Genomic DNA, 26,935 nt, shown 5'->3' on the forward strand with positions numbered 1-26,935 from the left:
TCTAACTTGACCTTGGATCTGCCAGAAAAGCCACATTAACATTTAACGTCTCATTAAAGCCTCCCGGCTCTGGCTGTCTGAATTAATCTATATGTCGTCACTGAAGGCGTTACCAGGGTCATGGTCGACAGACATTACCCTCAGTCGCTTGAACACGGTCTGGTCCTCATTTGACTCCTCCAACTGACCTTTAGCTGTCATGTCGATAAACGTTAACACTACATTAGCAAACCCCTCTCTGTGTTAGCAGTGTTTTTAATTACTCCAAGTGGAGGTGAAACATCTGCCGCGATAATTACCCATATCCAGTTATTCTGGAGTGTAAATGACTTCACAGGAGAATCATTTTGAACAGGACAAATGCTCAGGACAGGGAGGAAATCATACGGTTGGGAGTTAGACCATTTCTGCTTGGCAAGACTGAGAATCACCTCCTTACTAATATCCAGTCACCTCTCTATCTGGCTCTGAGTGCATTTTTCACTATTAGAGCAGTACGGGTATAACAGAACAGGTTAGATAACAAAATAAAACAGCATTCTGTACAAAAACCTGATGTGGACAGACAACACTACAGCAAGGAAACAGCTTTCTAAACAGCCTACAGATGGGTGAAAAAGACAGTAACGAGATTACATGATATTGCACAGCTGTAGAGAAAAACAAAACAAAGTACAAAGTGTGTACAGCATGACCCCAAGTAGCAACATTAGTGTAAGAGGTTTGTTTACATCCAAATGCGATGCCTGGGTCTGGCTCAGTGCTTTCATTAGTTAGTTCCAGTGCAGTAACACATCGGTACCTGGCAATAGAGTAATGACATCAGGTACCAAAAGAGAAACACATACAATACACACGCTACACAGCCACGTCCATCCACACACACACACACACAAGCGCGCCCACAAATTATCGTTCCACACCAAATTTATAAGAAGTTGGCAATTAAGAACCAATGGAGCTCATAAAAAGACTCAAACGGTAATGATGATGCAGCACATTGAAATGTAGAAAAGGGACACGCACACACGCATTCAAATCGAATCTGACATCAGGTGGTGGATGACACGCAACCGGGAACCAATCTGAACAAGACGCTAAAATCACCTAAACAGACATACACCCTTGGCAAAGTTCACATTGAGTAAAGTGCCAGCAAACAATCCAATCAGAGAAAGAGATGTGGGTTTGTTGTTTTTTTATACAGGAAATGATCGGGATGAGGAGGTTAGGAAGTGGCAGTAGAGCTTCTGCACTTCCGTCGAGCTGTTATCACAGGTCATAATCGCGGATGGATGAGTGGGATTGATGCGGAGCCTCTGGTGCCCCATTCAAAGACAGAGAGATCAGTAGCCACATGGAGAGAGGAGAGGAGATCAGAGGGTGAGGCGACATGGAAACAGACATCAGCATTTCATCTTGTATCCGTCCTCTTTCCTTCTTCCTCTCCCCTCCCTTTTCCTCTCTGTCCTCCTCTTTCTTCCTCCAGCACTGGATTTGGTTCTGGATTTGTTTTCTTCAACTCTATCTCTCTCTTTCCTCCGGCTTTGCTGCCATGGTTACAACATCATGCCTACATGAAGTGCATCTACAGAGGATGGGGGGGGAGAATGGAGAGTAATTTAGTTCAACAAAACACCTCATCAAGTGTTCAGAAATCTACTGACAAGCGTATTACTTGCCGCAGTGCCAAGAAAACAGCACAGGTGTGCATAATTGGTCAAAATGTACTTGTTTGTTCTCCTGAGAGTCCAACTGATAATTACTCGCTGTGAAAAACACTATCTTCACACTGGTCAATTATCTGACAAGTCTGATTCTCAAAATGGGTCCACAGCTTGAACGTTACTTATCAGTCGTTACGAAGAGCTATGAATCAGCGTGACAATTATTCCAGAAGACTTGAAGCATTCATACAGTTAAAGGAAGATTCCACCCTTGGTTGTTCTTATGCGGTTATAATTATATATCAATTTAGGATGTCTTATTTGGTCTACCCAGTTTTTTTTCTAGTTCCTTTCCTACTTCTGTTTCAGCTAGTAATTTTCTACACTTCCCAGAACAGGGTTCAACAACCCTCAAATAATTCGCTATAGCTCCATAAGCTCTATAAACAGATATCTGCATATGAATGTAGAATGTGTAGGCAATGTGACATAATGTTGGTATCACAAGTGTTCTGGTTTTTATTTAGAGAGCAAAAAAGGCGGAACGCACTGGCCAAAATGCAATTGGCAATCGTCTGACAATGATTTCGCTTTTTTTTTTTTTTTAAATCACCATTCATATGTAGATATCTGTTTATAGAGATGTCATCCCTAAACTCCAGCTTTAATTTGCCATGTATGTGTGGGACAAAAAAAAAATACACAACTAAACAAAAAAGGACCAAAATTTCCGTCATACATCACCAACAGCATTCTAAAAGCAATAATAATAATTAAAGTAATAAAAAAGCAGATAGAAATAGTTCAGCAATTTGGTTAACTGCAATGTGCTTATCTGCTTTCTTGCTGAGAGTTTCATGGGAAGACAATCTTATCTTCTAACTCAGCAAATTACATATATGTGTGGCATATGCACTAATGTGTGTGATGTGTGTGTGTGTGTGTGTGTGTGTGTGTGTGTGTGTGTGTGTGTGTGTGTGTGTGTGTGTGTGTGTGTGTGTGTGTGTGTGTGTGTGTGTGTGTGTGTTTTACCTGTGTCCCAGGGATGGGTCCAAAGGGATTGGTGGGTCTCAGGACAGGCTGGTTGTACATGACAGGCTGCGGGGGCATCATGGGAACGCCCCCCATCTGATGACTCATCTGAGGCGGGAGCTGGTCAGGTGGGAGAAGGAATGGCAATAGGTGAGGAGTAGACAGGATAATGTGGATAGAGAGAAAAAATATATTTCAGATTTAACCCTTGTAATGTGTTAGAAAGTTGCACACATTTTTGTGTTAGCGGGTCAAATTTGACCCGTGATTTGACTCAGCCCAAAATACTCATAAAACAATGATTATCATCCAATATTGTTTTTCACCTGATACCTAACTTATTATGTATTCATTTGCATGTAAACACACATCATTAAAATATACCACTCGTTTTTAACTTTAAAAATGTTTAAATTCACTCATTATATTTCCAATAATGGGTAATTATGTTATCTGACTATAATAGACTAATATAAAAACACACCTCCAAAAGGATTTGCTTGTAGGTTTTTCAGCTTAATATTATTAACCATAGTGACATCTGTGATGTTACGGGGAGGAAGAGGAGGATTCAAATGACACAGATGCTCAAAAAGAGGTCTTCGAATAAAAAATCCCTTATCACACCCAAGGCAGTGCATCAACTGAGAACATTAAGCCAACATTGAAGAGTGTTTGCTGGATGGAGATCGATAAAACAAACCTGGATGCTTACATGGGGCTGTTGCTACTTGCTGGGGTCATGCTACCATGTCACTTCAGAACTTGCTCCCATTAGGGACGTTTGGGACAAATGGGTGCAACACTTGCCATACATGTAACCTCATTCCAGGATCTGTACACCCCAGCAAGAAGCAACAGCCCCATGTAAGCATCCAGGTGTGTTTTCTTGATCTCCATCTAGCGAACACCCTTCTCCCTTCCATGTTTGTCGTCTCGAGCCGGATCTTCTCAACAGACGGCGGTATGAACAGCTCAAATGCTGTCTTGATGTTTTGAACATGTGAGACAGCATATCTAGTAGGCCCCGGGGTCATTCTGATGATGGTCTCAGTTGGTGCTCTGTTTTGGGTGTTATAAGGGATCGATGACCATGAAATTTCACCTTTTTTTTTTAATTTGTATATATCGGTCATGCCATGCCCCTAGAGATGAGAAAGAAAAAAAAAGTGTTTGTGTGTTGACATTCAAGTAAATTTTTAGTCTAAATGTATCGATATCCTAAGAGAGCCTGTGTTCCCGGGATTTAAGGGTGTGTGTGTGTGTGTGTGTGATGGGGGAAATTGAGCCAAATTTAATCCACAGAGCTACCCACAACTTATGCTACAGCCAATATTCTCTGCCAGGTATTTAACCCATAACGCCACATATGTTACTTTTTTTTTTTTTTTTTTTTAGAGACATTTAGAATTTACTACAATTGTGACACCATCTTTTGGTGTGTTAAAATAGCTGTTTCTGAGGATATCGTGAAGCCTTGTTCCAATCAAAAAAAAGCAAATGGTTCTTTTTACATGTCTGAACTTCAAAACGGGCCAAATTTGAAACTAACACCATATAAGGTTTGAACTAGAATAATGCCAGCAGAGTATGAATGTATGGCTGAGATTAAAGCTTTTCTTTACCATTCCATACACAGGCACTTGCGGAGTCGTCATAGGAAAAGCCACTGGTCCGGGAGCCTGTATGAAAAATGAGAGAGGAACACAATACAAAACACTTTCTGGCTGAGGTAGTCTTAATCTTGATTACAAACATAATCCTGATGCTGTCAGTTTCATGTCCAACCTGTCAAAGATGTCCCCCCAAACAAAGACAGAAATGTCTTGACTTTCTTTAACATTTGCATTTCTTTGCATATAGCAAGACACCTAATCATGAGCAACAAAAAGAGGTGCAGCATTTAACAAAGTAGAATTTAGGTAGCAGATTGGCAGCCTGTAATAATCACAAGTGATGAAACAACAATGCCAAGGCAGCACAATAAGCAAAATGATTTCCTTTTCCTCTGATAATTCATGTATCACCAACAATACAAACAGCATAATAATAAAAGTGCCACAAGCATAGATTTTTAAAAAGCAAAGCAGAAAGGTTTTTGGAGGATGTCAGGATGTAATCAGGTGCAAAAAGATGAGTGAGGGCGAGGTAAAGTGAAGAAAGGTACTTACATAGCCAGTATAGATCATCCCATTCTGTAGAGTTTCAGAAAAAGAGAGTTACGACAATAAAGGCCATGCTCGGGTTTTTTTTCTAAATGAGCAGAGCAGATAAACCAGACCTTTGCTCATTCCTCATGTTCAAATCACTTCTACTTTCAATTCATGTCGTGCCACCTGCTTTCCGAGCCATTTGCTGAATAAATGAGCGGTTTGAGTCGAGAGGTCAATCAGACGAAAATTAAAAGATGAAACCAGATTGAATGGAAGAGACTTGCGGATAATTAGAGTTGAGCACAAAGGACAGACGCACATTTGGGAAGTCCTCCAAAAAGCCCTGAATGCAGCAGAAAGTTATAGTTGGCCAACAGGTACATTTAACGAGTATCATTCCAGAATGAGATATCAGACCATTAGGAGAAACTGACTTCAGAGACTGAATGATGGATGACACCAAATTAATACACAATACTATACTTTCTAAAAAGATTTCTGCTAGAGCAGTGCAGCAGTGCTTCCCTTACAAAAAGGCCACATTTACAAAGTTGACCCGGTATAACATAGGGTTGATTTTATTTTTCATTTTCTATAGTTATTTTGTAATTCGCAGAAAACTCGCTGATTTGTGTAGTTTACACTATGATGTAGTGAGCGATTATTTTTCTCCTCACGGTACTTTTCAGTAAAGCGTCAGCTGAGGTTTTTCTCTACTTTGGAAATCATGACATTAGAGCTACAATCTGAGACTTTTCTGCTTTTCCCTGTTTTATATCATAATGAACTGAATATATTTTATTTTTTAATTTAATCTTTCAGGCTTTTAAGTATTGGTAGAGGCACTAAAGTACCTTTTGCATTTGGATTCCACCACAATAAGCAGTGTGATATATGTGCGTTTGTTGGGTGAAAGTCACACCCAAAACGCACAAATTGGCACTGTGCTAGTCAGGTTTTGGAGCACACTCACTGATAATGGTGTTAATATTTTCCTGGTCAGAACTGACAGGAGAATAAGCGAGCTGTCAATCAATCTGCGGTGCCACATGTGACGATGCACAAAAAGAAAATCTGTCCAGAACTTGACGACAACACGATTGAAGCTTTTTAATTACCATCTGAGGGCAGGGCATGGGTGCAGGTGCCATGGGATGCGTGGTGTGAGCCCAGTTGGTGCTGGTGCACATGGTCTTCGACTGCCAGCCGCCTCCTCCTGTTGGCTTCTTCTCTACCAGCTGACTCCACTGGAGCTCTGGCCTGATGAACACACACACGCACACACACACAGAGCATTTTCAGGTGCAAAGATTATGCAGAATCCGAAAAAAATAAAATATGAATCATAAAAGAGTTTTGACCGCGATAAAGCTGGATAGACAGCTGAGTCATTGGCTTGTGGCTTAGTCTTAGATGTCAGGAAAACCCACTCACTTTTTAGCTGATGTCCCCCCAAACTGCAGGTCTGAAAGAAGGAAAAAAAGAAACATAACATCAGCTGAAAGGAAGCAGCACGGCCAGAGAATAATAACAGGAAAAAATGGAAGCGATGACATGAATATTTGGCGAGAGATTCTGTATACTCACTACCAACGAGGTTGGCTAATGAAGAGTCCAAATCATTGGGCAGCATTTTCCCAGAGTGCAATGCTACTCCAGGGCTGTGAATTTGAGCAGGTGGGGCTGGCTTTAACAGGTCACCTGACATAACGGTTACCATGGTAACATGAAAGGAGAAAAGAGGGGAAATGAGTCAAGAGCATGAAGCAACTGGGCATCACTGTCACAGCGTATCCAGCTCTAAGCAGTGTGCAGCTTTATTTGCACGCTTTGCTGTATGTTTGCGTGATTATGTGTGTGTCTGTGTGCAGTCCTACCTCCCCAGGCATTGTTATTGTTGGGCACAGTGTGTGTGGTCTGGACGGGGGTGAAATTAGGCTGCAGGGTGAACAGCTCACTGGTCAGGTTTGGCACACTGCAGGAAGGAAAATGGAGAGCAGAACACAGTTTTTTTTCTCATTTTATTTTAATGTAACCAGGAAAGACAAAAATGTTGTTGAAGAACTGGAGTCTTTTGCACCATACAGAAGACTTTCCATTTGTAGCATTTTTTACACTGCAGATGTTAGACTCACTGGTTGCTGACGGGTACGATTGTTGAGTTGGAGAAGAGATCTGTGGCTCCTCCGCTGCTGTTGGCACTGCCCACTGACTGGGTGCTGGGTGACACATTGGGTGTCTGAATGTCAATCACCTTATGACCGTCCTCCTGCAATGGGAAGCATCAATAGTATATTATAAAGTTTCCATGGTTTGTAAATATCCCTGCAGCACACGTGAATAGTGTTAACCTCCTCTAGAAAAAAAGGTTGTAGCCATTCTAAGTATTTGTTTTCCTGGGTGCTTCTTTATTTGAATGAAAATTCCACTGCAGAGGGTATTGAAATTGTGACTTCATTGTCATTCTCTGTGCAGCTCTGAACGTTATGGGCCGGCAGCCAGAGACAGACAGTATTTTACTGTACTGCTTGGACTAATGCACTTGTCCATTTAACTTCAACAACAGGAGGACAAAAAGATTTGACGTACACTTCACACAAGCTAAAGTGATTTCTGAGTCCTTTTCACACATTAAATGCAAAAACTGTTAATTTGTGAAAAGGTATGTTCACTCGCAATGATCATATTGTGGTTCATTCAGTACAGTATTGTTGGTATGTCATATTAGCTCTCTAAACCTGCCTATATGTGTATGTATAAGTTTAAATATGTCTTGCAAATGTCTCGCCTTGTGCTGCAGTCTGTTGTCTTCTGTCTTGTCGTCCATACGGCTGAGAGAGATCCCAGTGCTGGAGAGAGAGGACACTGCACTGGACAAAGTGCTGGATCTTAAGGTGAGACACACAAACATATCTTTGCTAAGCTTGCTGCTATATTGTTTTGTTTGTCTTTGCTCTTTCTATTGAGTTGCACTTTATAGTGCTTTGTAATCTTAACTTTATTTTAACAAGACTAAGAATATTGCAGCTCTGTGAGGCTGTAATGCTCATTTTAAAGAAAACCAAACGTTTAGACAAATGAAAGTGACGGACAGACTTTTGTCTAGATGAAAGGTCTGAAGGTAACAAAGGTCATTAGGATTCTTCCTCTGGGTACCACGGCTGTCTCCACCAAATGTCATGGCAGTCCATCCAATAATTCTTGAGTTATTTCAGAATGGTGGACTGACCGACTGACTTTGCCATCCTCAAAGTGATGCCATGCAAAGTTTCCAAACAGTAGTTATTTAAATTATTTTAATAGCTATTTAATGTGTGTAGCTTAATAATGCTTGTTGCAGCCTCTGTAGTATCCTTAGACTTTTTATTTATTGTTGGTCATTTTTGTTTAATTGTCTGAGTTGTGCCCTCTTTTCTGGTTAATTCTAATAAGGCTACAATGAGGAAGCATTTGCACATTTCATACAGCATGTATATTTATTAGGTTATCAGTAATTGATTATCAGTTGTATGCACAAGACTGCAAAGTGCTGTCTAAAGAAGGCCAGGCAACTTTATTCATATAGCCCATTTTAGAAGCAAGGCAATTCAAAGTGCTTTATGTAAAACATTAAAGAGCAATTAAAAACAATTAAAAATGTTAATTAAAAAGAAAAATAAAACAAGCTAAACTAGAATAAGACAGGTATAGTATAGAATACAAAAATAAACGTTACAGTGCAGTGTATAAAATGAATGAATTACTTGATTTAATAAAAGGCAGCATCAAACAGAAAAGTCTTCAGCCTTAATTTAAAAGAACTAAGAGTTGCAACGGACCAGCAGTTTTCTGGGCGTTTGTTCCAGATATGTGGTGCATAAAAACTGAACGCTGCTTCTCTATGTTTAGTTCTGACTCTGGGGACAGAAAGCACAGAACTGGAGTGATCCACTTTCTTGGTATTAGTGAGTAGTTGAGCCGCAACGTTCTGAATCACCTGCAGCTGTCTAATTGATTTTTTAGGGAGACCGGTAAAGACACCATTACAGTAGTCAAGTCTACAGTTTTTTCTAAATCATGCTGAGACTTAAGCCCTTTACCGCTTGATATATTAATAAGGTGACAGTAGGCTGACTTTGTAATTGTCTTAATGTGGCTGTTAAATTCAGGTCTGTGTCCATGACTACATCAAGATTTGTATCTTTATCTGTTGTTTTTAACATTGCCGATTGAAGCTGAGCGCTGACTTTTAGTCATTCTTCTTTGGCTGCAAAAAAAACTACCTCAGTTCTGTCTTTGTTTAATTGATTGATTGAAAGTTCTGGCACATCCAATCGTTGATTTGTTCAATGCACTTAGTGTTTGTATTGGACCATAGTCCCCTGGTGATATGGTTATGTCAATTTGAGAAAAGGAAAATGAAATGTTGGTTTGGACATTATGGGTCTTGTTGCTGATGCTGTTCCACTTCACTAGTGCATACATTGACATTTAATGCAATTCATTTTGTAGCTGCTGATTCCTGAGTTTAAAACCCCACACAACTAATGACATTCCAGCTGTACCTTTTTTGGTGCTAATTAGCAAATGGTAACACTAAACTGATTAACATTACCTGTAAAACATCCGCCTGTTAGTATGTTCACTGTGAGCATGTAAGCACGCTGAAATTAGCATTTAGCTCAAAGCACCACTGTGTCTAAATATAGCATCACAGGACTGCTAACATGGCTGGAGACTCCCTATGTGAAAGTAACAATTAAACACACACAACCAGCCTATATGCAAACGGAAATGATGTAGGCATATGTGTTTATTTGCATATAGAGCGGGGAAGCGAGATCCAATCACAAGTGGTCACTCAGGACGCATTTGGAGACACATTCTACTGCCTGGTGAAAACAGCTGTCCAATAGTGATCCGATCACTCAGGACAGATGTTAAAACCAGGTCTGAGCTGGCCCTTAGTCTTGTTGTTCAGAGTTTATTTTGTTATAAAAGTAGTACTAGTAGTACTAACGTCAGTACTTGTAGCAGTAATGATAGTAATTGCAGTGGGAACAGCAGATCAGTCATAGTAGTATTAAGTGGCTGGTGTAGCTGATGTGATCGTACCTGCTGGCAGCGGAGAGGTCCTTGAGCTTCCTGCCCTCCAGAGAGGCTAGATGCTGCTCCAGAGCCTCCAAGAGAGAGCTGGGAGCCTGAGGAGGGGGTAAATGGGAGGGGAGTTGATGGGGTAGTGTTAGAACCACAGCCAAGTGGACAAAATGGGACACTGCTTTCTCTCACTCCCATCTCCAATCCTCCTCATTTTATCTGACTCACACACACACACACACACACACACACACACACACACACACACACACACACACACACACACACACACACACACACACACACACACACACACACAAAGCAGCAGCAAAATTAAGACATTACCCTCATATTCATTATCTACTCTACTACAGCTCTTTGTTCTTTTTTTGCATTTGGTTTCATCAGGTTTGGTTGACCAGCATGCACACAACAGCGTTGGATCATGCAAGCGAGTCCACAGCGGGACTGACAGGTCAGGGCAGAGCAGAGCAACGTCACTGCAGGGCTCCAGAGTAGAAACACAACAAACACGTCTGAATCGTCTAACGAGCCCATGCAGAGGTCAGCAGTGCACAAACGCTCTCATAAACACACACACACACACATACGTGTAAAGAAAATCACAGTCCAAAAATTAAGAGTTAACTGGTGGATTCCACGTTAGGTTAAAAATCAAATCAACGTATTATTCATTTGATTTAGTTTGGAAATTAGGTAGCAGCTAAAGCTAAGTACCAACATTTTATCCCACTGGAAGCCAAGGAAGTTAACTCAGTGAAATGTAAACGTCTGGTGAAAAACCAGGTATACACATTGAGCAGCTGGCCAGCACTCTTTATCGTAAAACAAAAAGGATGGATGGGTTCGTCTTGACCACTATGTGATACCACGGTTTTCATCTAGAGCCTTACATTTCAGCACCAGAGAACACAACGCAAACACAACAAGCAAAGAAAAGATTTCTCATATACTTATTTTAAGGGGGAAAGAGAGTAAAATGCGAATTCTGGATATCCTTCTTCAGAGAAATCTAGAATATGCTAAAAGTTTAAAAGTAAAACAGACACATATCTAGAGCTCAGTATAGGCATGGGTCACTATGTTGTTGAATAAGAGCATATAGGGTCTTCATAAGCACGACAAACATGACATTCATTTTAAAAAGTCAGCCCTTTTCAGTTTGTTATCTGATTTGTCACATCATAAACAGCCAATTATGGTTCCACTGAAAAGGACACTTTGCATTTGGGGCCTTTAGCATGATATGTAGTGCTTATGATGGCATTATGTACACCTATCCAAGTCATATTTGCAGAGACCTATTTAATAAAAACCATTCGCTGCTCTCCCCACAGCTAATGCAAAGGGACATAATCTTTTCAGGGAAATGATTTGAACACTGCTTATGTTGGCAAAAAAACTATTTCATAAAGCTGTGCTGACTTATTTATATGATAAGCCTTTGAATGAAGAGACAAGCCTTGATATTTACACTGGTGAAATGCCAGAAATACAGATAATAAGCCTCGGTCATGGACATCTAAAATAGAAATATGCACCAAAATGAAGGCTAAAAACTTTTCATATTCAGCTGCATAACTGCTGCTTTCAAAATCTTACCTTTAGAGTAAAATTTGTTCTGCAATGATTCAGATAAGAAAAAATGAAATTCCTGTGCTAATGCTTACAAATTGTGAAAAATAAATGTGATTTAAGGCTATTTGCAGGTCTTCATTTATTGTTTCCTCTCTCTCTCTCTATATATATATATATATATATATATATCTAGAAAAGGAGAAAAAGTGAAGGAGTTAAGGAGAGTGAAGAAGAAAGGAGGACAGGGCAGCTGCAGTGTGGGCAGGTCTGTAGGGTGAGTAGGGAACGGGAGCGTTTAGAATGAAGCATTATGGGATTGACTTGACGGATTTAAATACTGATTGATTGACTGGTTGATTGACTGATAGAGATGAGATGTAGACTGACCTGTGTGAGATCGGGGCTGTCGCCCTGATCTATCCCAACTCGCTGTGTCACAAAAAAGGAGGGAGGGGTTGGGGAGGGAGGAGGGAGGCAAAATAAAAAATAAACCAAATGTAATAATAAAACAAGGAATAAACCAAAAAACCCAACAGAGTAAAAAAGGGAAGAGGCGTGTGAAGGAGGAAGAGGAGGAGGAGGAGGGAGAAAGAAGAATCAAACCCAAGCATTCATTACTTCATGCAGTGGCTGGAAAGAAAACAAATAAAAGACAACAGAGGAGGAGGGGAGGAGGATGCATGCACACGCATACAAACACCTATATATACACAGTATATGTACACACACTTATAAGTACACGCACACACTGAGATCTGGAGACTGGTTTGAAATGAATGCTGAGCACACCGACTGATTGAACAGGCAGGGCAGAGAGGGCAGACAACAGGTCACTGCGAGGTAAGAAACATCCAAAAGGAAGACACTCAACTAATGTTGACTTTGAACAGAAAGAGAAGGGGGGGACACAGATGACACAAACAGACAAACACACATTTTGTTAGACAGATAAAATGAATGGGTCCTTAAAGTCAACGTTAGTGTGGTTTTGTTTTTTTCTTTGGATTGAGCGGCTACACCCCAAACCTTCTTCCAAATGGGAACGAAACCAAGCAGAGAGAAAGCCTTTTAAGATAGCGCACGGGCTAATGCTACGCAGGATTAAACTGTTTATATTTACTATGAAGCCTTGCTCCACTGGCTCCACTGACAACTGTTTGGATAACAGCCATTATAAAGATTTTTTAAGAGAAGGGAGGAAATAAAATAAGAGGAAGACAGAGATAGTGATAGAAAAAGAGCTTGCTTGGGCATGCAGTGCAGGCATGTGAACAGGCAGCACGCGAGGGGTCCCTCAACTGGAAGCTCTACATGAGTGGCTCTTTGATAGCCTAAGACTCAGCCATTAATCACTTGTCATGGAGTAACCCCCTCCCCAGGTCAGGGCAAGAGAAGGACAGAAACAGGAGGAAAATCTAGAGGCAAAAAAAAAGACTTGGAAGATTAAGGAGAGCCCCTGGACACTGATCTACGGTCAGTTTTTAGGTTGGACCGTAAATCAGATCCCACAGGTAACAGAAGTCTGGAGCGAATCTCAACCGCTTTAAGTGGATTTTCTCTGCAGGTTAAATTCTTCTGAGAAACAGGAGACAATATAAAAGCACATGGAGATGTGTTTATAGGAGACGTTCGAGATTCGCCCCAGACAGATACTCTCGCCCTCTCCAGTGGCGTTTAACTCTGTGTTTCCTCCGTGGAGGAGCAGCAAGACAAACGGACGTTACCTCTGCCACTTTGAGAAACTCGGACAGTTTGGTCATCCTGTTGAGGAAAGTCTTGTAGATCTCCAAAGCTTCTTTGCACTGGTTCTTCTTCATGTCAAAGTATTTCTCTGTGTATCAGAAGACCACAATCAGCATAAGATCACTATTTATTCACATATGAGGGAAATTACATGTTCACCATAAGTAAATAATTAGGATTTATTTTAGTTATAAAAAAACTGCTTAAAATATTTTTGTCCTGATAAGCCTGGTGTCTGTGCAGGCTGAAATAAATTCCATAGAGTCCCAGTTACTTTATAACCATATGCTGTTGAAGCACCTCAGATCAGGTCAATTAAGTAATGGATCATTTAACGAACTCCTCACTAAAGACTCTGATGGTCTGTTCTTAGCCCTTGACTCCTCACTGGCTTAATAATTAATGAAAGAAAAGAGGGTGATCTTTAAATGGACTTTTAGAGCCAGTCGGGGGAAAAATTGATTTCCCCTTTAAGAAGGATTGAGTGGAGTCACGGTCTTGTGATCGCAACATCAGAAGCAGATTACTGCATAAATACAACTGTATCTGCTGTATTGTACGTATGGTTTACCCAGCATGTTGATGACCCCTTCATTGTAAGCAGCAAACAGCCGTATGGAGTCTTTAAACAGCAACATGAAAGCTGTGTTGATCACTCCATTGGTCAGCTCGTTGGAGTTAGGCTGGAGAAAAGAAAGAAAAAGTAATGAAAGAAAGACATTGGATCGAGATATTGCACTCATTTACATGCAAGTCTTGTGTCTTTAAGTCAGATGTTTACCTGGAAATCCAGCAGTGCATCCAGCTGGTTCTGAATAATGGGCAGAGTCTTAATCAGCTTCTCCGTGTTCATGGTGCGCATTACACCTTCGGCCCTAGTAACAGACAAGAATACATGCACACAAACACACATGCAACACATACATAACTTATTAGGCCTGTAGACTAAAGTGTGTGTAAGAGGTCCCACAGATATGCGCTCTTAGTGTGGATTTGCAGCAAAAAGCAAATAAAAAATTCAATTGAAACACATTTTAAAGTGAGACTGTGTAAATCTTGAAATAAAATATAACACATCACATTCTTCCTCCTACAACTGAAAAAGAATGAATTTATAAACAACAAAATGCACCGTTGCTCAGTTCAATACACTACAGCTTTATTTGGTATGACAAGTAGCATGTTGGCTAAATTAGGTTAAATAGTTTGTTAACAAACTTTATAGATGGTTCAGTTACCATTATCCCATAATTCCCATTTGTGGCCACAGTGGGCGCTTTTCAGCGCAAGTTACAACATCAATTTGCTATAAAGTTGAAGTAAAGCATAAAAATAAAAATAAAACATCTGGTGCCACCGCCGTCTGCTGAAAAGTGTAAAATAACATTCACATCCTTCCTGGTTAAAAAGGCCCAAAATGCCCCTCCATATATGTGTGTGTCAGTAGTGTGTGTTGCATTTGTTACCCTCTCTTCATCTTGGTGAAGTCCACTGCTGCTAGTCTGTAAGACATGGCTTTTTCATTCAGGTAGCGGCTGTAGCGTCTGATGAAAGTTGACATGTTATACCCTATGGAGGCACAGAGGAAGTGCTGTAGTTAGAGACTGATCACCTTGGCCTTTTTCAAACCAGGTTAAGAAGCCATAATCCCTCTCATATGAAATGGACTAACTTCTCCATGAGCAATCTGATTATCTCCAAACTGGCCGTTTTTACCGTTATTTACTTTTGAATATATTTAATTACAAAGTTACCAAGCATGTGTTTCCATTTCCAGTAACATTCAGCAGCTTCTTGTTTCAAACAAAAGGCACATTTATTTGTAGCATTTTAATCCTACACCGTAGCTTCCCTTGGAAATAGGCTCTGAAATGGGCTTATTGATAGTGTTCCAGAGCCAGGGAGAGTCTGACATAAAGTCATTTTGTTAGACGTACAGCACTGCTGACTTTACAAACAAGCCAAAACGCATTAAATCACCTTGTAGTGCAGCCTTATCAAGAAAGTTGTTGAGGTTGAAGAGCGTGTTTCTGGAGGCAAGGTACTGCATCAATCTCTGATGGAAAAAGGACAGAGGAATGAGTTAGTGAGTTATCTGATGCTGTTCTCTGACAATATCAAGTTATGTCCACTCACAATAACAGTGTCTATGTCATGCATAGCGGAGGGTTTATTTGTAGACAGGAGTTGCAGCTTCACATCATTTCACAGAGGCTGAGTTTGTAGTTTTAATGTCATGAAATAAACACTTTGGCTTCCTCCAAAACTGAAAGCTGCCCTTGTTTTTAAAGGCCAGTGCTGAGATTTTACAATGATCCCATATCAGCATCCTGTTTTAATAGGAAACACATTACATTAAAATGGTGTTGTATGAGGTTCTTATCCATAGTCAGTGTATAGAGTACCTACAGTACAGTAGATGGCGGTCGGCATGCTCCCAGTTTGGAGATGCAGGTAGGAGTACTGACACGGAAGCTAAGCAATGTACTGCTGTGGACGAAGGCTGGAGCAAAACATAGCCTATAGTTTAGCATACAAGTTAACGTTTAGCCTAAAAAAGGCCCACCTAAAAAAAATCAATATCAGTTTAAGTGTACGCATAGATAATCAGTTCCCTGTCAGAAAGGGCTGACTGACGGCAAGGTAAAGCGGTGATAATATTCTTAATATAGTGTACACTTTTTTTAGGTAGCTAAAATACGTTTTTGCCGCTGGCCCCCTGCTTCTCCAAACTGGAGGCGCGCCAACCGCCATCTACTGTAAGTAATAACCTAACTATAGATAAGTGCCTCATACAACCCCATTTCAAAAAATCCAAACTTTCCCTTTAAGGAAGTAGCCGATTCATGGACTTTAACCCTCACAGTTTTTTCTGATCAGGTAAACTCAAAGCATCATGTCACTACTCGTGTTAACTTTCTTTTTTGAATACTTTGAGAGGGTCAGTGTACCCGCTGTAATCACTCTTTCTAGTCTAAGAAGCTTATCATTTAACATGTTTGATGTTTTGGTTTTCGCTCCTGTGAGCAAGCGGGAGTGAGGTGATTCGTCACACTGGCCATTGAAATGTCAGTGGGATACATCATCGGTGATGTTGGACATGTGGAAGATACCGCTTCAAAGAAACTCGCTGCAAGAGTTGGAAAGAAATTGCTACAACCTGGTGAGCAAAATGTCAGTCGCTGGAGAGATCAGTCTCTCTCTCTCTCTCTCTCTCTCTCTCATGTTTGTGTGTCTGTGTGCACTGTTCTGATGCTTCATTATAGTAATAGTTTGTCATCTTGTGTGGGCCTTCAACTAACATTAAATTATTGATAATTGTTATCAATTAATAGATTATCTAAATTGTTGTTTGTCTGTCCTGACGAATGGAAAATTGACAATGCATTTTAATACCAATCTAGTGTGCTCATCCTGAAGCTGATATTTTACAGCTTATCACTGTAACTGGACAAAGCAATCCAGGCATAGATGGTTATTGTAGTTGACCTTCAAACTTCAAATAAGAGTGAGCTAAACTGATCTATCCAAAATAAATAAACTCCTAGGATTATGAGAGCAATATTTATGAATACATTTTGGAAAATCACTGCTATGAGAACATTTTAGAGCTTGTTCTGTTGAGGCCACATTATACATTTTCGATCTCATTAAAACAAGCATGTTGCAATGACTTTATGTCCACACAGGTGTATATATTTCTGAACGTTTTACTGAACGACGTGGGCAAATACAGACAAAGGCATGTCATCCCTCTTACAGGGGTGTTCCACTAAACTACTTTTGTTATGTCAAGATGACAAACTACTTTCTTGTCATCCTAAGAATTTGAAAAATAACCATCTTTGCCCTCTCTGGACTCCAATACATCGGTGTCTTCAGCTCACCTCGTTGCCGTACATCATGAGGTGGTGTGTAGTGATGAGCGCTTTGAAAACCACTATCCAGCTGTTGCTGGCTGTGCGCTCCAGCAGTGTGTCTGCCAGGTGGGGGATGCTGACGTTCAGCTCATTGGTGCAGTGGATCAGGTCTGAAAGACACAAAGAAATAACAGAGAAAACTGTAAAAGAAAAGTAAATGTTTAAGCCAATAATTAGCAGAACAAAGATTATAGAAACAGGCGTGTGGCCAAGAGTCTAGAGATCACTTTGGATATTCATGGCCTTAAAATCAACCCTGCCTGTTCACTTACTGTAAGTCACTGTGAATAAAAACAGCAGCCACATGCCAATATCATAATTTATAACCTTAGAGAGCTTACAGGTTGAGTTATTAAGAATCGATGGAATGAGTGAACAACCACAATGAATGCAGTCTTATGGACTGCTGCATTAATTTTGACTCACTCAATATCAGCACACAAATCAATGACCAATGATTATTTAATAATGATAGAGACTGTACAGACAGATGAATCAGAATCAGGGCTACTGAATCACAAAATCTATTTTGTGGCTGCAATTCAACAGTGCTACCTACTAACTCCACCAAAATGCCAATACAATATCAACTCAGAAGATGGAAAGTTACATTACAAGGTCAATTCAACATCAACAAGGGATGCATACTTAAACTATCAAATGAATAGCCTGATGATGAATAATGAGTTTTCTTCCAGAGCAGCTTTGTGAACAGTAATGGACTAAAACTGAGTTATCTCCAATGTTTACCCACTGAGACTTGCATCCAGGGTGCACATTTTCTGATTATAGCAAATGTTGAACACATTTCAAACGAATAATAGCTCAGTGTTCTGCTGCGTGTCTGATTTAAAAGGTCCAACAAAATGGCAAGCTGAGTGTGTTTTTAAATCACAAACTGCCAAGTTAACTCAGTAACAGGATCCATTTTCAAAAAGCAAGAGAGTTTTCAGTTTTATATTTAAAATATGTCCCAAAAATAATAGGTCATTCAAAATTCAGCAGCGAACACTAAACGTACAACTAGAACAGATTGATGGAACAATGCCCTAAATTCTTCAAGGATTTCAAGATCAAAATGTAAAGTATGTTCAGCCTCTGTTTAATCTCAAAGATTTACTGACTCCCTAGTTAAAGGACCCAGCTTTCAATAGCAGAAACACGCTTATATTTATGTGCTTATTCAGCTGTGATTCAGCTGGATTACTATAAAGAAAAGGTTGTTAATATCTTCAATGACAAAGACAATTGTTTCTCTAAACTTGACCTTGTCTGTTTTATAGTAAAACCCTTCGTATAAATGGACTGTGCAGATTGTGCACCTGCTGTAGAGCTGCTCCATGTAATCTGTTCTGTGACATTCATCAGCAAGTTTAAGATCTTTTCCTGGATGAACCAATGACATTTATTTTGCTATTTTGCTCTGAAAATCTCCTTAAATTGATAAACACAATGTTCTCTGAGATTTGTGCAATTTAAAATGTAAAACCCAGCCAGGAACATAATCTAAACTAATGTCAGTGTAAATGAAACATCTCATTTAGTGAAGGATTGTTGGAACAAAGTGATAACATATCATAGAAGGATTCAATCATAAATATGACCAAATGAGAAACAAATTCAAAATGAGTAGCATTTTTAATTGAATTTGACAGCAGAGCTCATCATGGTAAAGAACAGCACATCAATATATAATGACAAAAAAAGGAACTAAATTAAAAGGCAGATTCAGTGGGTGAAACCGCTGGGGGAGTGAGATGAAGTGAACTTGCATGCAAAGACAGGTGGAGAGAGAAATGTGCGTGCTGAGTTACTGTGAGAAAACGTTCTGAGGCAAATCCTTGGTCTGTTTCTTCTACAGGATCAGAGGTTATCTGTTGTTTTTTTTAAGCTCTGTGATGTCTTCTGTGCACACTGAAATGCTGGATACCAAAGAGTCCCAGTTGATACCCTAGTTAAGTGTTTGATGCATGTCAGAGGCACCCGGAGCACCAGCAGTTCACTACAGCTAATACTTCAATCCTGTTCATCTTTACTTTATGTTATGTTATTTTTGGAGTGTAAAAACCTCAGTGGCAACAACACAGCCAATAATAACTGTAACAATATTGATTATAGTCTCTATCGACACTCATCCAACTTTCCTTGACTGACTGGCAGACTCTCACTCTGCTGCATTAACATCATGACAGTTGGTCCCCTGCATGATCTGTGTACTTCCAATATCTGAAAGTAAAATGTGTAGAAAACAATGTACAACCCTATCAAATGATTCTCAAACAAACACATTTTCAATAAATATCCATATACAGCAATGCTAACAATACAATAGTAAGGATTCTTTATTTTTCAAAGTCCCTTTTCCTAATTAAATCTCAGGGCATTAATATCAAAACAGTACATGGTAATAGTAGCATTCAGTCATGCTTTACACATTGTTAATGGTTTGTTTGTGAATTTCCTTCCTGGCTCAATAATTAATGGGACCATATTGATTTCAGCTAATTAATGTTTCCTGTCAAAAGTTGACACACCATTAAGGTGGACAAGCAACACACTTTTTAGCCACTAGCGGCGTTGCTGTTTGGATGGCAATGTCCGTCCACCACTTTGGTCCCGACTGAAATATATCTTAACAATTATTGGATGCATCACCATGACATTGTGACATGATATCATGTTTTAGAATAAATTGACTTTCCATATAGTGCCATCATCAGTTTAAATTCCTATAAAGTCCTATACTTTGGTTTATGACCAAATACCTATACAACTAATGACATTCCCATCAGCCTCAGCTGTACTTTCTGTTTAGTGCGCAAAAGATAGCATGCTAACACCTCTAAACTATCTAAATATCAGCGTGTTGGTCTCATTTGCCACCTCTATTTGAGATGCATGCTAGCTGTAAAAAGCATGCAATTCAGTACTTACAGTTATAATTTGTTAAGTATAATGTTATTGCAGCGAACTATTGCTGGTTTTAGTTGTTTTAATGGAGAATTGTTGAATGCGTAAGCTAATTAAAAGTTAAAGGTGTTGTAAGAGCATGTGTTAATTGGCTAGCTTAGCTGCAATATTTTACATTTAAGTAAGATTAAATGCTCACCAACATGCAATATTGTTTATTGCGGTGGAAATACTTATATTTATGCTTGTACGGAAATATTACATACTGGACTGTAAAGATGGCTACATTTAAATGTGCAATTGGGCTATTTATATGCAATGTTTTCTTGTTGTGACAGTTTGTCAAACTAGATCAATAAGTATTTATTGGACACGGTTAGCTAGCTGTCTTGAACGCTGATGTTAGCAGTTAGCACAAAGCACCACTGTTATGTGACTAAGTAGCCTACAGCCTCACAGAGCCAGCTAGCATAGGCAAATTTAAAGATATTTCACTTTTCACAAACTAATAGCACTCATGCTTCTACTTCAGTACAATAACACCTAAGTAATAGAGCTTCTTCAGTCAAATATGTTCATGCTGGGTCCACCTGAATGTATTCCTTTGGGAGATAATACATCAGCTAGGATTTAATCATCGATGTGTGACAGTGTAGATAGCCGGAGCGATGTGATGAAATATTGACTGCCAACTGGGATTATTGATCAACTGCAGTCCACGTAGGAAATAATGTATATAATTAAAACAATTGTAAATAAGATTTTGGATATTAATACAAAGAACAAGATGACAACATGGTGTCATCAAGTTAAAATCAGTTCAATAGTAATGCCAGGACCAGTGTCCTAAAGTATGTGTGACTGGAGGGACTGTAAAATGTAAAATGTAATAAAATAAACTTTATTAAAGATGTTTTAAGACCTTGGCTTTAGATAAAGTGAGTCATTTTCAGGACCTGAAATTGCATTACAAGATAGGGTCATTATACTGACACATACAGTAGATGTGGGAGTAAGTGTGTGGGGGTTTCATTTATGCTCTGTGAGTCCATTGTATTTTTCTTTTTATCTCTCATTTCAACGTCTTATCAATGTCAATTAACTTGCTTTTGGCTGAAAGGCCAAAAAATGTGGCAAAGGCCCATGATTATTCTCAAGACGGTTGCTTTTGCAAACATCTACATCACTATTTCAGCCATGACACACAACCAAATAAATCCTACGTTGAATCACACAGCTAACTCTGCTTTCAGGGCAGAATGTCATTTTTGGCCTGATTACTATTCTATGCGTAATGAATCTGGTTTCTATCGGCACTCTACTATCTCAGCCATGCAGAATACTGCCTAGTGAAAGTGGAATCACATTACTCTGTCTGTCATGCTCATCATTTGCTGTGGGGTAGTAAATTATCTACACTGGCCATTTATGTCACCAACCAGTCTGTCAAGGTCATGACACCATAATAAAAAAAAAAGATGCCTATAAGACCTGGGTGAATAGCTTCAGTGGCAGGCGTTGCATTTGATTTATCATGCGTTGCATTTGGAGAAATGGCATGGCAATTCATATTTTCTTTTCACTGTGCTTGGCAAAGAGGGATCGATAACAAGGTGAGTATATTTTAAAGGTAATTGAAACGTCTGTATTTATCAAACGGATCCAGAATCACTGCCCAGGTTCTGGCTTTCCAATCCAAACATAGCCTAGGTTAGCCCCAGCGGAAATGATTTTAAATCTTTGCCAGCAACCTTTGTTTCGTCATATGTTGTTCTTTTAAAGGAGAATTCTGGTCGATTTAAATACATAGCTCTGTTTGTAAATTTGGAGTGCTGTCAGTAGCGGAAAAAACACGAAAACAATCGGTGTTGCCTACACCATGTTATCCTCCTGCTACAGTTTGCACCTAGGAGGCTGAAACAGGGCAAGTTTTAAACGTGCTTTTAGCCTCATAACATGTTCGAAATGTCATTACAAGTTCCTACCCATGTGAAGTGATTCCTTCCGAGTAATAGGCATATGCTTATTTTTTTTAAAGTAAGTGCTGTAGTACAACTAGCAGGAGACAAGTTATAATTGAGGTACGTTTGTAGACACTACCTTATTTAATCATTAAATTAATACATATTTTTGTTCTATCTCTTTTCGGTGTTGTACTTTGTAGACGGTCCCTAAGTCTTGCCATCTCAACACCGGAACTAAACAGAGCTGAATTAGCATAACTTTTATGCATTTCTTCCACATCTACTGCAGTCAGATCCACTGTGTTCACTCAGAAGGAATCACTTCACGTGGGTAGGCACTTGTAATGACATTTCGAACATGTTATGAGGCTAAAAAGCATGTTTAAAACTTGCCCTGTTTCAGCATCCTGGGTGCAAACTGTAGCAGGAGGATAACACGGTGTAGGCAACACCGATTGTTTTCGTTTTTCTCGCTACTGACAGCACTCCAAATTTACAAACAACAGAGCTACGTGTTGAAATCGACCGGAATTCTCCTTTAAGTCTAGTCTGTTTCCGACATTGATTCTGTTCCATTTGCTGGTATCATGCCTGCTGAAGGCTGCACCCCTCCATTACCTCAGAATGCAGACCAAGTGTCTGCTACTTTTTAGACCCTGTTTAACAGGCAAGTTGAATAAAAAATTACTCCAGTGGTGGTCTGGGTGAGTTGCATAAAGAGGGCGTGGGTCACACACACCTGAACTCTCAGAACTGTACAGCTCACTCTTTTAATTGAGTCCATTGCTTTATCTTTGCATTCTTTATTTACTTCCCCACCACGTTCCTCTTACCCAGCCGAGGGAAGGGATTATTGTAGATCCACTGACCTCCTGATAACAAACACACTTCCTTCCTGCATCTTTCCCTTAACCTCAAAAGTGCAGTGTCTGCACTCAATAAAATGCCAGAGAGTCATATCATGTCCTGCATGGAGAAGAGGGGCCCCTCTAGCAGGAAATAGAAAGTGTTTTAGTGTGAAAGCTAGCTGTGTCTATTAGAACAGCTGCATCTGACTGGCTTAAGTACAAAACATTCATTCAGCTAAAAATTCAATTCAAGCTTCCAGGGGGTGAATTGAGCCAGGCCTTCAGTTTCTGCTTTGGCATGGAGCTTTTTATTCCATTAACAATCAGAATAAGAGCTGGATCAGAACAAAAAGAAAATGCCTCATGTAACCACCTCGGCCAGAATGAACTGCATTCTGAAACATGACTGTCCTTGAGACCAGTGGTATAGACCTTTGGATAATACATTTCAGGGATGAAAATTAGTCATGTAAATGCAGTTCTATTTTAAGAATATCTGCTTTCACCCACAGTTAAGTGACATTTACTTGTTTCTGAGAGACTCAGACTCATAACAGGCGCTCAAGGTGGACTACCGACTACCATTTAATAACTGCAGGGGTACTGTGTTCTAATAAAACTGTGGTTTCGGCAGGAAGCACAATAATAAACCAATATTGTTGCCAATCCGTTGATGCCCTTCAACTGAATATTTTCCTCAGCAATTACAATAATACTTTATTTGGACTCATTTGGCTTGATTTTCTTTATAAATTAAAAACATAATCACAGTCAGTGTTGGCTAAAGTAGCTTTAGAAATCATATAGTTTCCATCTGGACCAGCCAAAATGTAAAACCTCACAAATGGCTACAGCAGTAATACCATTGAAAAACCTAAATAATTAGCTTTTAGTGGTGGTCACCACCAAGATAACATGTGTATGAAATCAAAGCAGCAATTACTCGATGTTGAGTCAAGAGCTTTTTCATCATAAGTGGATTTCTGAACCCCCACTGGGTGTTTTTCTGCTGTAATGGCCTTTTTAGTACAGGGCAAAGTGATTCAGCCCTAATTTAGATATATTGTGTTGAGGTGCCCGGTGGCACATCTTGTGAGGAAGTCCAGAATTCCCAGTGTCACCTCTACTGTGGACATGAGTGACTAATCCACTGCCAAACTTGCCGGCTGACTGGCTGGGTGTGTAGCTGGGCGACTGACTCTCAGGCTGTTTGGCTACCTGCCTTGTAGTTTCTCTCGGACAGATTTCCTCTTGATTAGCCATCTTGCTATTCGCCCGTCTGTCCGTCTGTCTGTTCGTCTGTTCTAGCTGTTGGACTGAATGCCTGTGAGTCTGACTGGCAGCACCATTGATTACCCGTGCTCTTCATCGATCATGCCAAGTAATTATAGTGAGGCAGAAAAGCCACCTAACCTAATAATCACTGGTAAAATCTACATGTGAGGAATCCTCATTCTCCCTGTGTACATAATTACTGCAGTGTACACACACACACAGCTAATTAGCAGAATGTGGAGATAAAGAATCTGTCTGCTTTAACGCCTCATTGTAACACCCACCAGCCGATATACAGAAGGCCTATAGGCCTACACACTGACTCTCTGCTCCCTCCTCAAGCACCTCAGGACTGACAGCAGTAACACTAAGCAGCAGTAACCATTAATGACAACAATGCACCAGAGGACATGACAGTGAATTTGAATATGGGATTATAAAAATGATGCGAAAATGTTGGTGAGGCCGCAGAAATATCCAAACGCACATTTTGTACTGAAGTGTCTGGTAGTGCTGCCGCTGATAGTGGCGTTAATAATGGATAGGCCTGTATTGTAAAGCGGCTGGTTGCAATAAGATTAGCCCATACCAGAGTGGCCTATTTCCCCTGAATGACATGGCACAGATTGTACCTGGCTGATTGCCCCTCGCCTTATATTTAAATGTACTACTTATAGGCTACATTAATGGCCACACACATTGTAGCGCGTTCTTTGCTGCGTAAATCCCATTTTAATCTAAGGGAATGTAATGGTGTCTAATTAAAGAGGCAGCAAACATAAAAGGCCGGATGAGAGAGAGAGAGGGAGAGAGAGAGGGAGAGAGAGAGAGAGAGGGAGAGAGAGAGAGAGAGAGAGAAAGAGAGAGAGAGGAAGCCTAACAGATGCTGTTTATACAAGCTATCCTTTGTGAGAAAAGATGCGGGTTTTTTGATTCATGCAGGCTAGCCTATCTATACAGTAAGCAGTGATGGCATGATTAACCTACAGTCAAGGTGTTTCTTCTTGGGTCCGCTGACTTCATGCGTCGTGGCCTTGCAGACGGCTTTGCTGATGGCAGACCCGGTCATGCTGTGCTGCGCGGCGGCGATCCGGTCCGTCAAAGACTGTCCCGACATGTTACTGAGGTGGAGGAGGCGCTCGTGGTGGTGGTGGTGGTGTTGAAAGAGGTGGCAGGCGGAGTGATGGCCGAGGAGTCCGGGTGGGGGGAACCGGGGAGGACGATCAAAATGTCTTTAGAGGCAGGGAGGAGGGTAGTGCCCTCTGCGAGAATCGGCCGTATGAGCAGGAGGAGGAGGAGGAGGACAGCAGCGTACACCGACGAGGATCCGGTGGGAGAATTCATGCGGCGGCCAAATAAAACATAAGAAGGTCACATTCAGGGAACATTTTAATATTCAGTCGAAGTCATATCAGGATGATCCAGCTGCAGAAACAAGATATTAGCCTTTGTAAAAAATAAATAAAAAATAAAATAAAAAAGCAATGTAGGCCTATAATTAAGAGCGACCTGAATCAAAATTAGCAGCCTATGATAATATATGACAATGTGCAGTACACTAATGTAGGCTATCCCTGAGATGCCGGCGGTGCGTGCCTGTATACGAGAGATGAATCCGAAATAAAGATGGCAATAATCGAAACACTACCGGTGATTATTATCAAATAGCCTATATGCGGCACCCCCTATGACCGAAGACTTATTTTTCAAAGACGATATAAAACAGCATTGTCCTTCCCTTTTCTCCTCTTCTTCGCCCGGGTTCTCCTCTTAATCTACGCACAGATCCGACCGCGAACAGCTCTCTGATCCACACAGCACCCCGCGCTGGCTGCATCTAACCTTACCCGCTTTGATTTTCTTTTTCTTTTTTTTTTTATCCCCCAGTCTTTTTAATCTCCTTACAAAAGGGTGTATTTCTGTGTTGAGGTTGCCGATAGGCCAATTCCAGTCAAACTTGTGTGTAAAATGGCAGAACATGAATCAGGTGACTAGGAAAGGAGGGCGATTGGGCCACTTCTCGGGTCCGGGGAGGGCATCTTAAAGCAGAAAGGTGTCCCCGGTTTTTCAAGGCAAGGGAAGGCATCAGCTGGTTCATTGCATGTGTAGGGCTCAAGAGTGAACTCTCCCTGATTACCTGCCGTCCAATGAAATGTAGACACATAGGGAGGAAAATCCATGAGAACATCAACACAAATGTTTAATTTGTGTGATGCTTCAGTGTGATTCTTGCAGCTCACAATGACTGAAAATGTGTGTGGTGAACGTGATCTAGCCTATTTTATAGTGATTTTTATGCCATTAGCCTGCAAACTTTTTTATTATATTAATGTGCAGTGATAGTTCAGTGTGTTTTATTATGGAACCATAATACAATAACATTAACATTCCTGTGAAGATCCCCATTTGGTGACATTTATTGTAGCCTTCAAATTTTTTGCCTGGGAATGTTCCAGTTTGATTCATTTAGTTCCAACATTCCCACTATTGATGAAATGTATTGTTAAGTACCATCTGGGATTATTCAGTGATGGTTCCTGCTTGATTTTAAAGACCAACATTTGAATACATTTCAATAGGAACCACGTATTTTAATATAAGGAATATTGCTGGATTGAAGTTAAAGAGAAAGTTCCTGGGAATCTGTCTGCAAATGCTCTTTATCTCAAAACAATTTAACACAATCAGAAATTGTGTGAAAGTGAGGGACTTTTGTGATGGCTGTAATACCCAATATTGTTGTTATGA

General features: G+C 40.2%; 1 protein-coding gene across 4 annotated transcripts; it reads right to left on the reverse strand.

Moving 5' to 3' along the window:
- Positions 1–26,138, reverse strand: LOC114567251 (phosphatidylinositol-binding clathrin assembly protein). Of its 4 annotated transcripts, none has more exons than XM_028596260.1 (19): positions 25,175–26,138; positions 17,158–17,300; positions 15,251–15,326; positions 14,737–14,839; positions 14,052–14,145; positions 13,842–13,953; positions 13,252–13,358; positions 11,915–11,956; positions 9,947–10,032; positions 7,641–7,740; positions 6,988–7,121; positions 6,730–6,827; positions 6,440–6,553; positions 6,287–6,317; positions 5,971–6,112; positions 4,871–4,894; positions 4,325–4,381; positions 2,700–2,819; positions 1–1,588 (listed from the first exon to the last, which is right to left on the reverse strand). In XM_028596260.1, exons 1-19 carry the CDS (start codon positions 25,302–25,304, stop codon positions 1,574–1,576), a joined length of 1,728 nt encoding a protein of 575 aa, XP_028452061.1. In that variant the 5' UTR covers positions 25,305–26,138; the 3' UTR covers positions 1–1,573. The 4 variants fall into 4 exon arrangements, with proteins under 4 accessions (XP_028452061.1, XP_028452063.1, XP_028452065.1 ...); XM_028596262.1 differs by having other exon boundaries at positions 7,641–7,701; positions 25,175–25,304; XM_028596264.1 differs by lacking the exon at positions 11,915–11,956 and having other exon boundaries at positions 25,175–25,304.
- Positions 26,139–26,935: the final 797 nt, after the last annotated feature.

The sequence above is a fragment of the Perca flavescens genome, chromosome 13, assembly GCF_004354835.1.
Source record: "Perca flavescens isolate YP-PL-M2 chromosome 13, PFLA_1.0, whole genome shotgun sequence".
Classification (NCBI taxonomy): domain Eukaryota; kingdom Metazoa; phylum Chordata; class Actinopteri; order Perciformes; family Percidae; genus Perca; species Perca flavescens.

Bases quoted from the DNA above. Each gene is read 5' to 3' on its own strand.
- LOC114567251 (XM_028596260.1), bottom strand. From the start codon at position 25,304: ATGTCGGGACAGTCTTTGACGGACCGGATCGCCGCCGCGCAGCACAGC. The intron at 7,741-9,946 runs GTACGATCACAT...TCTCACCTTAAG, and splicing joins GACCTCTCCGCTGCCAGCAG to ATCCAGCACTTTGTCCAGTG. The intron at 2,820-4,324 runs GTAAAGAAAAGC...CCACCTGACCAG, and splicing joins AAGTGCCTGTGTATGGAATG to CTCCCGCCTCAGATGAGTCA.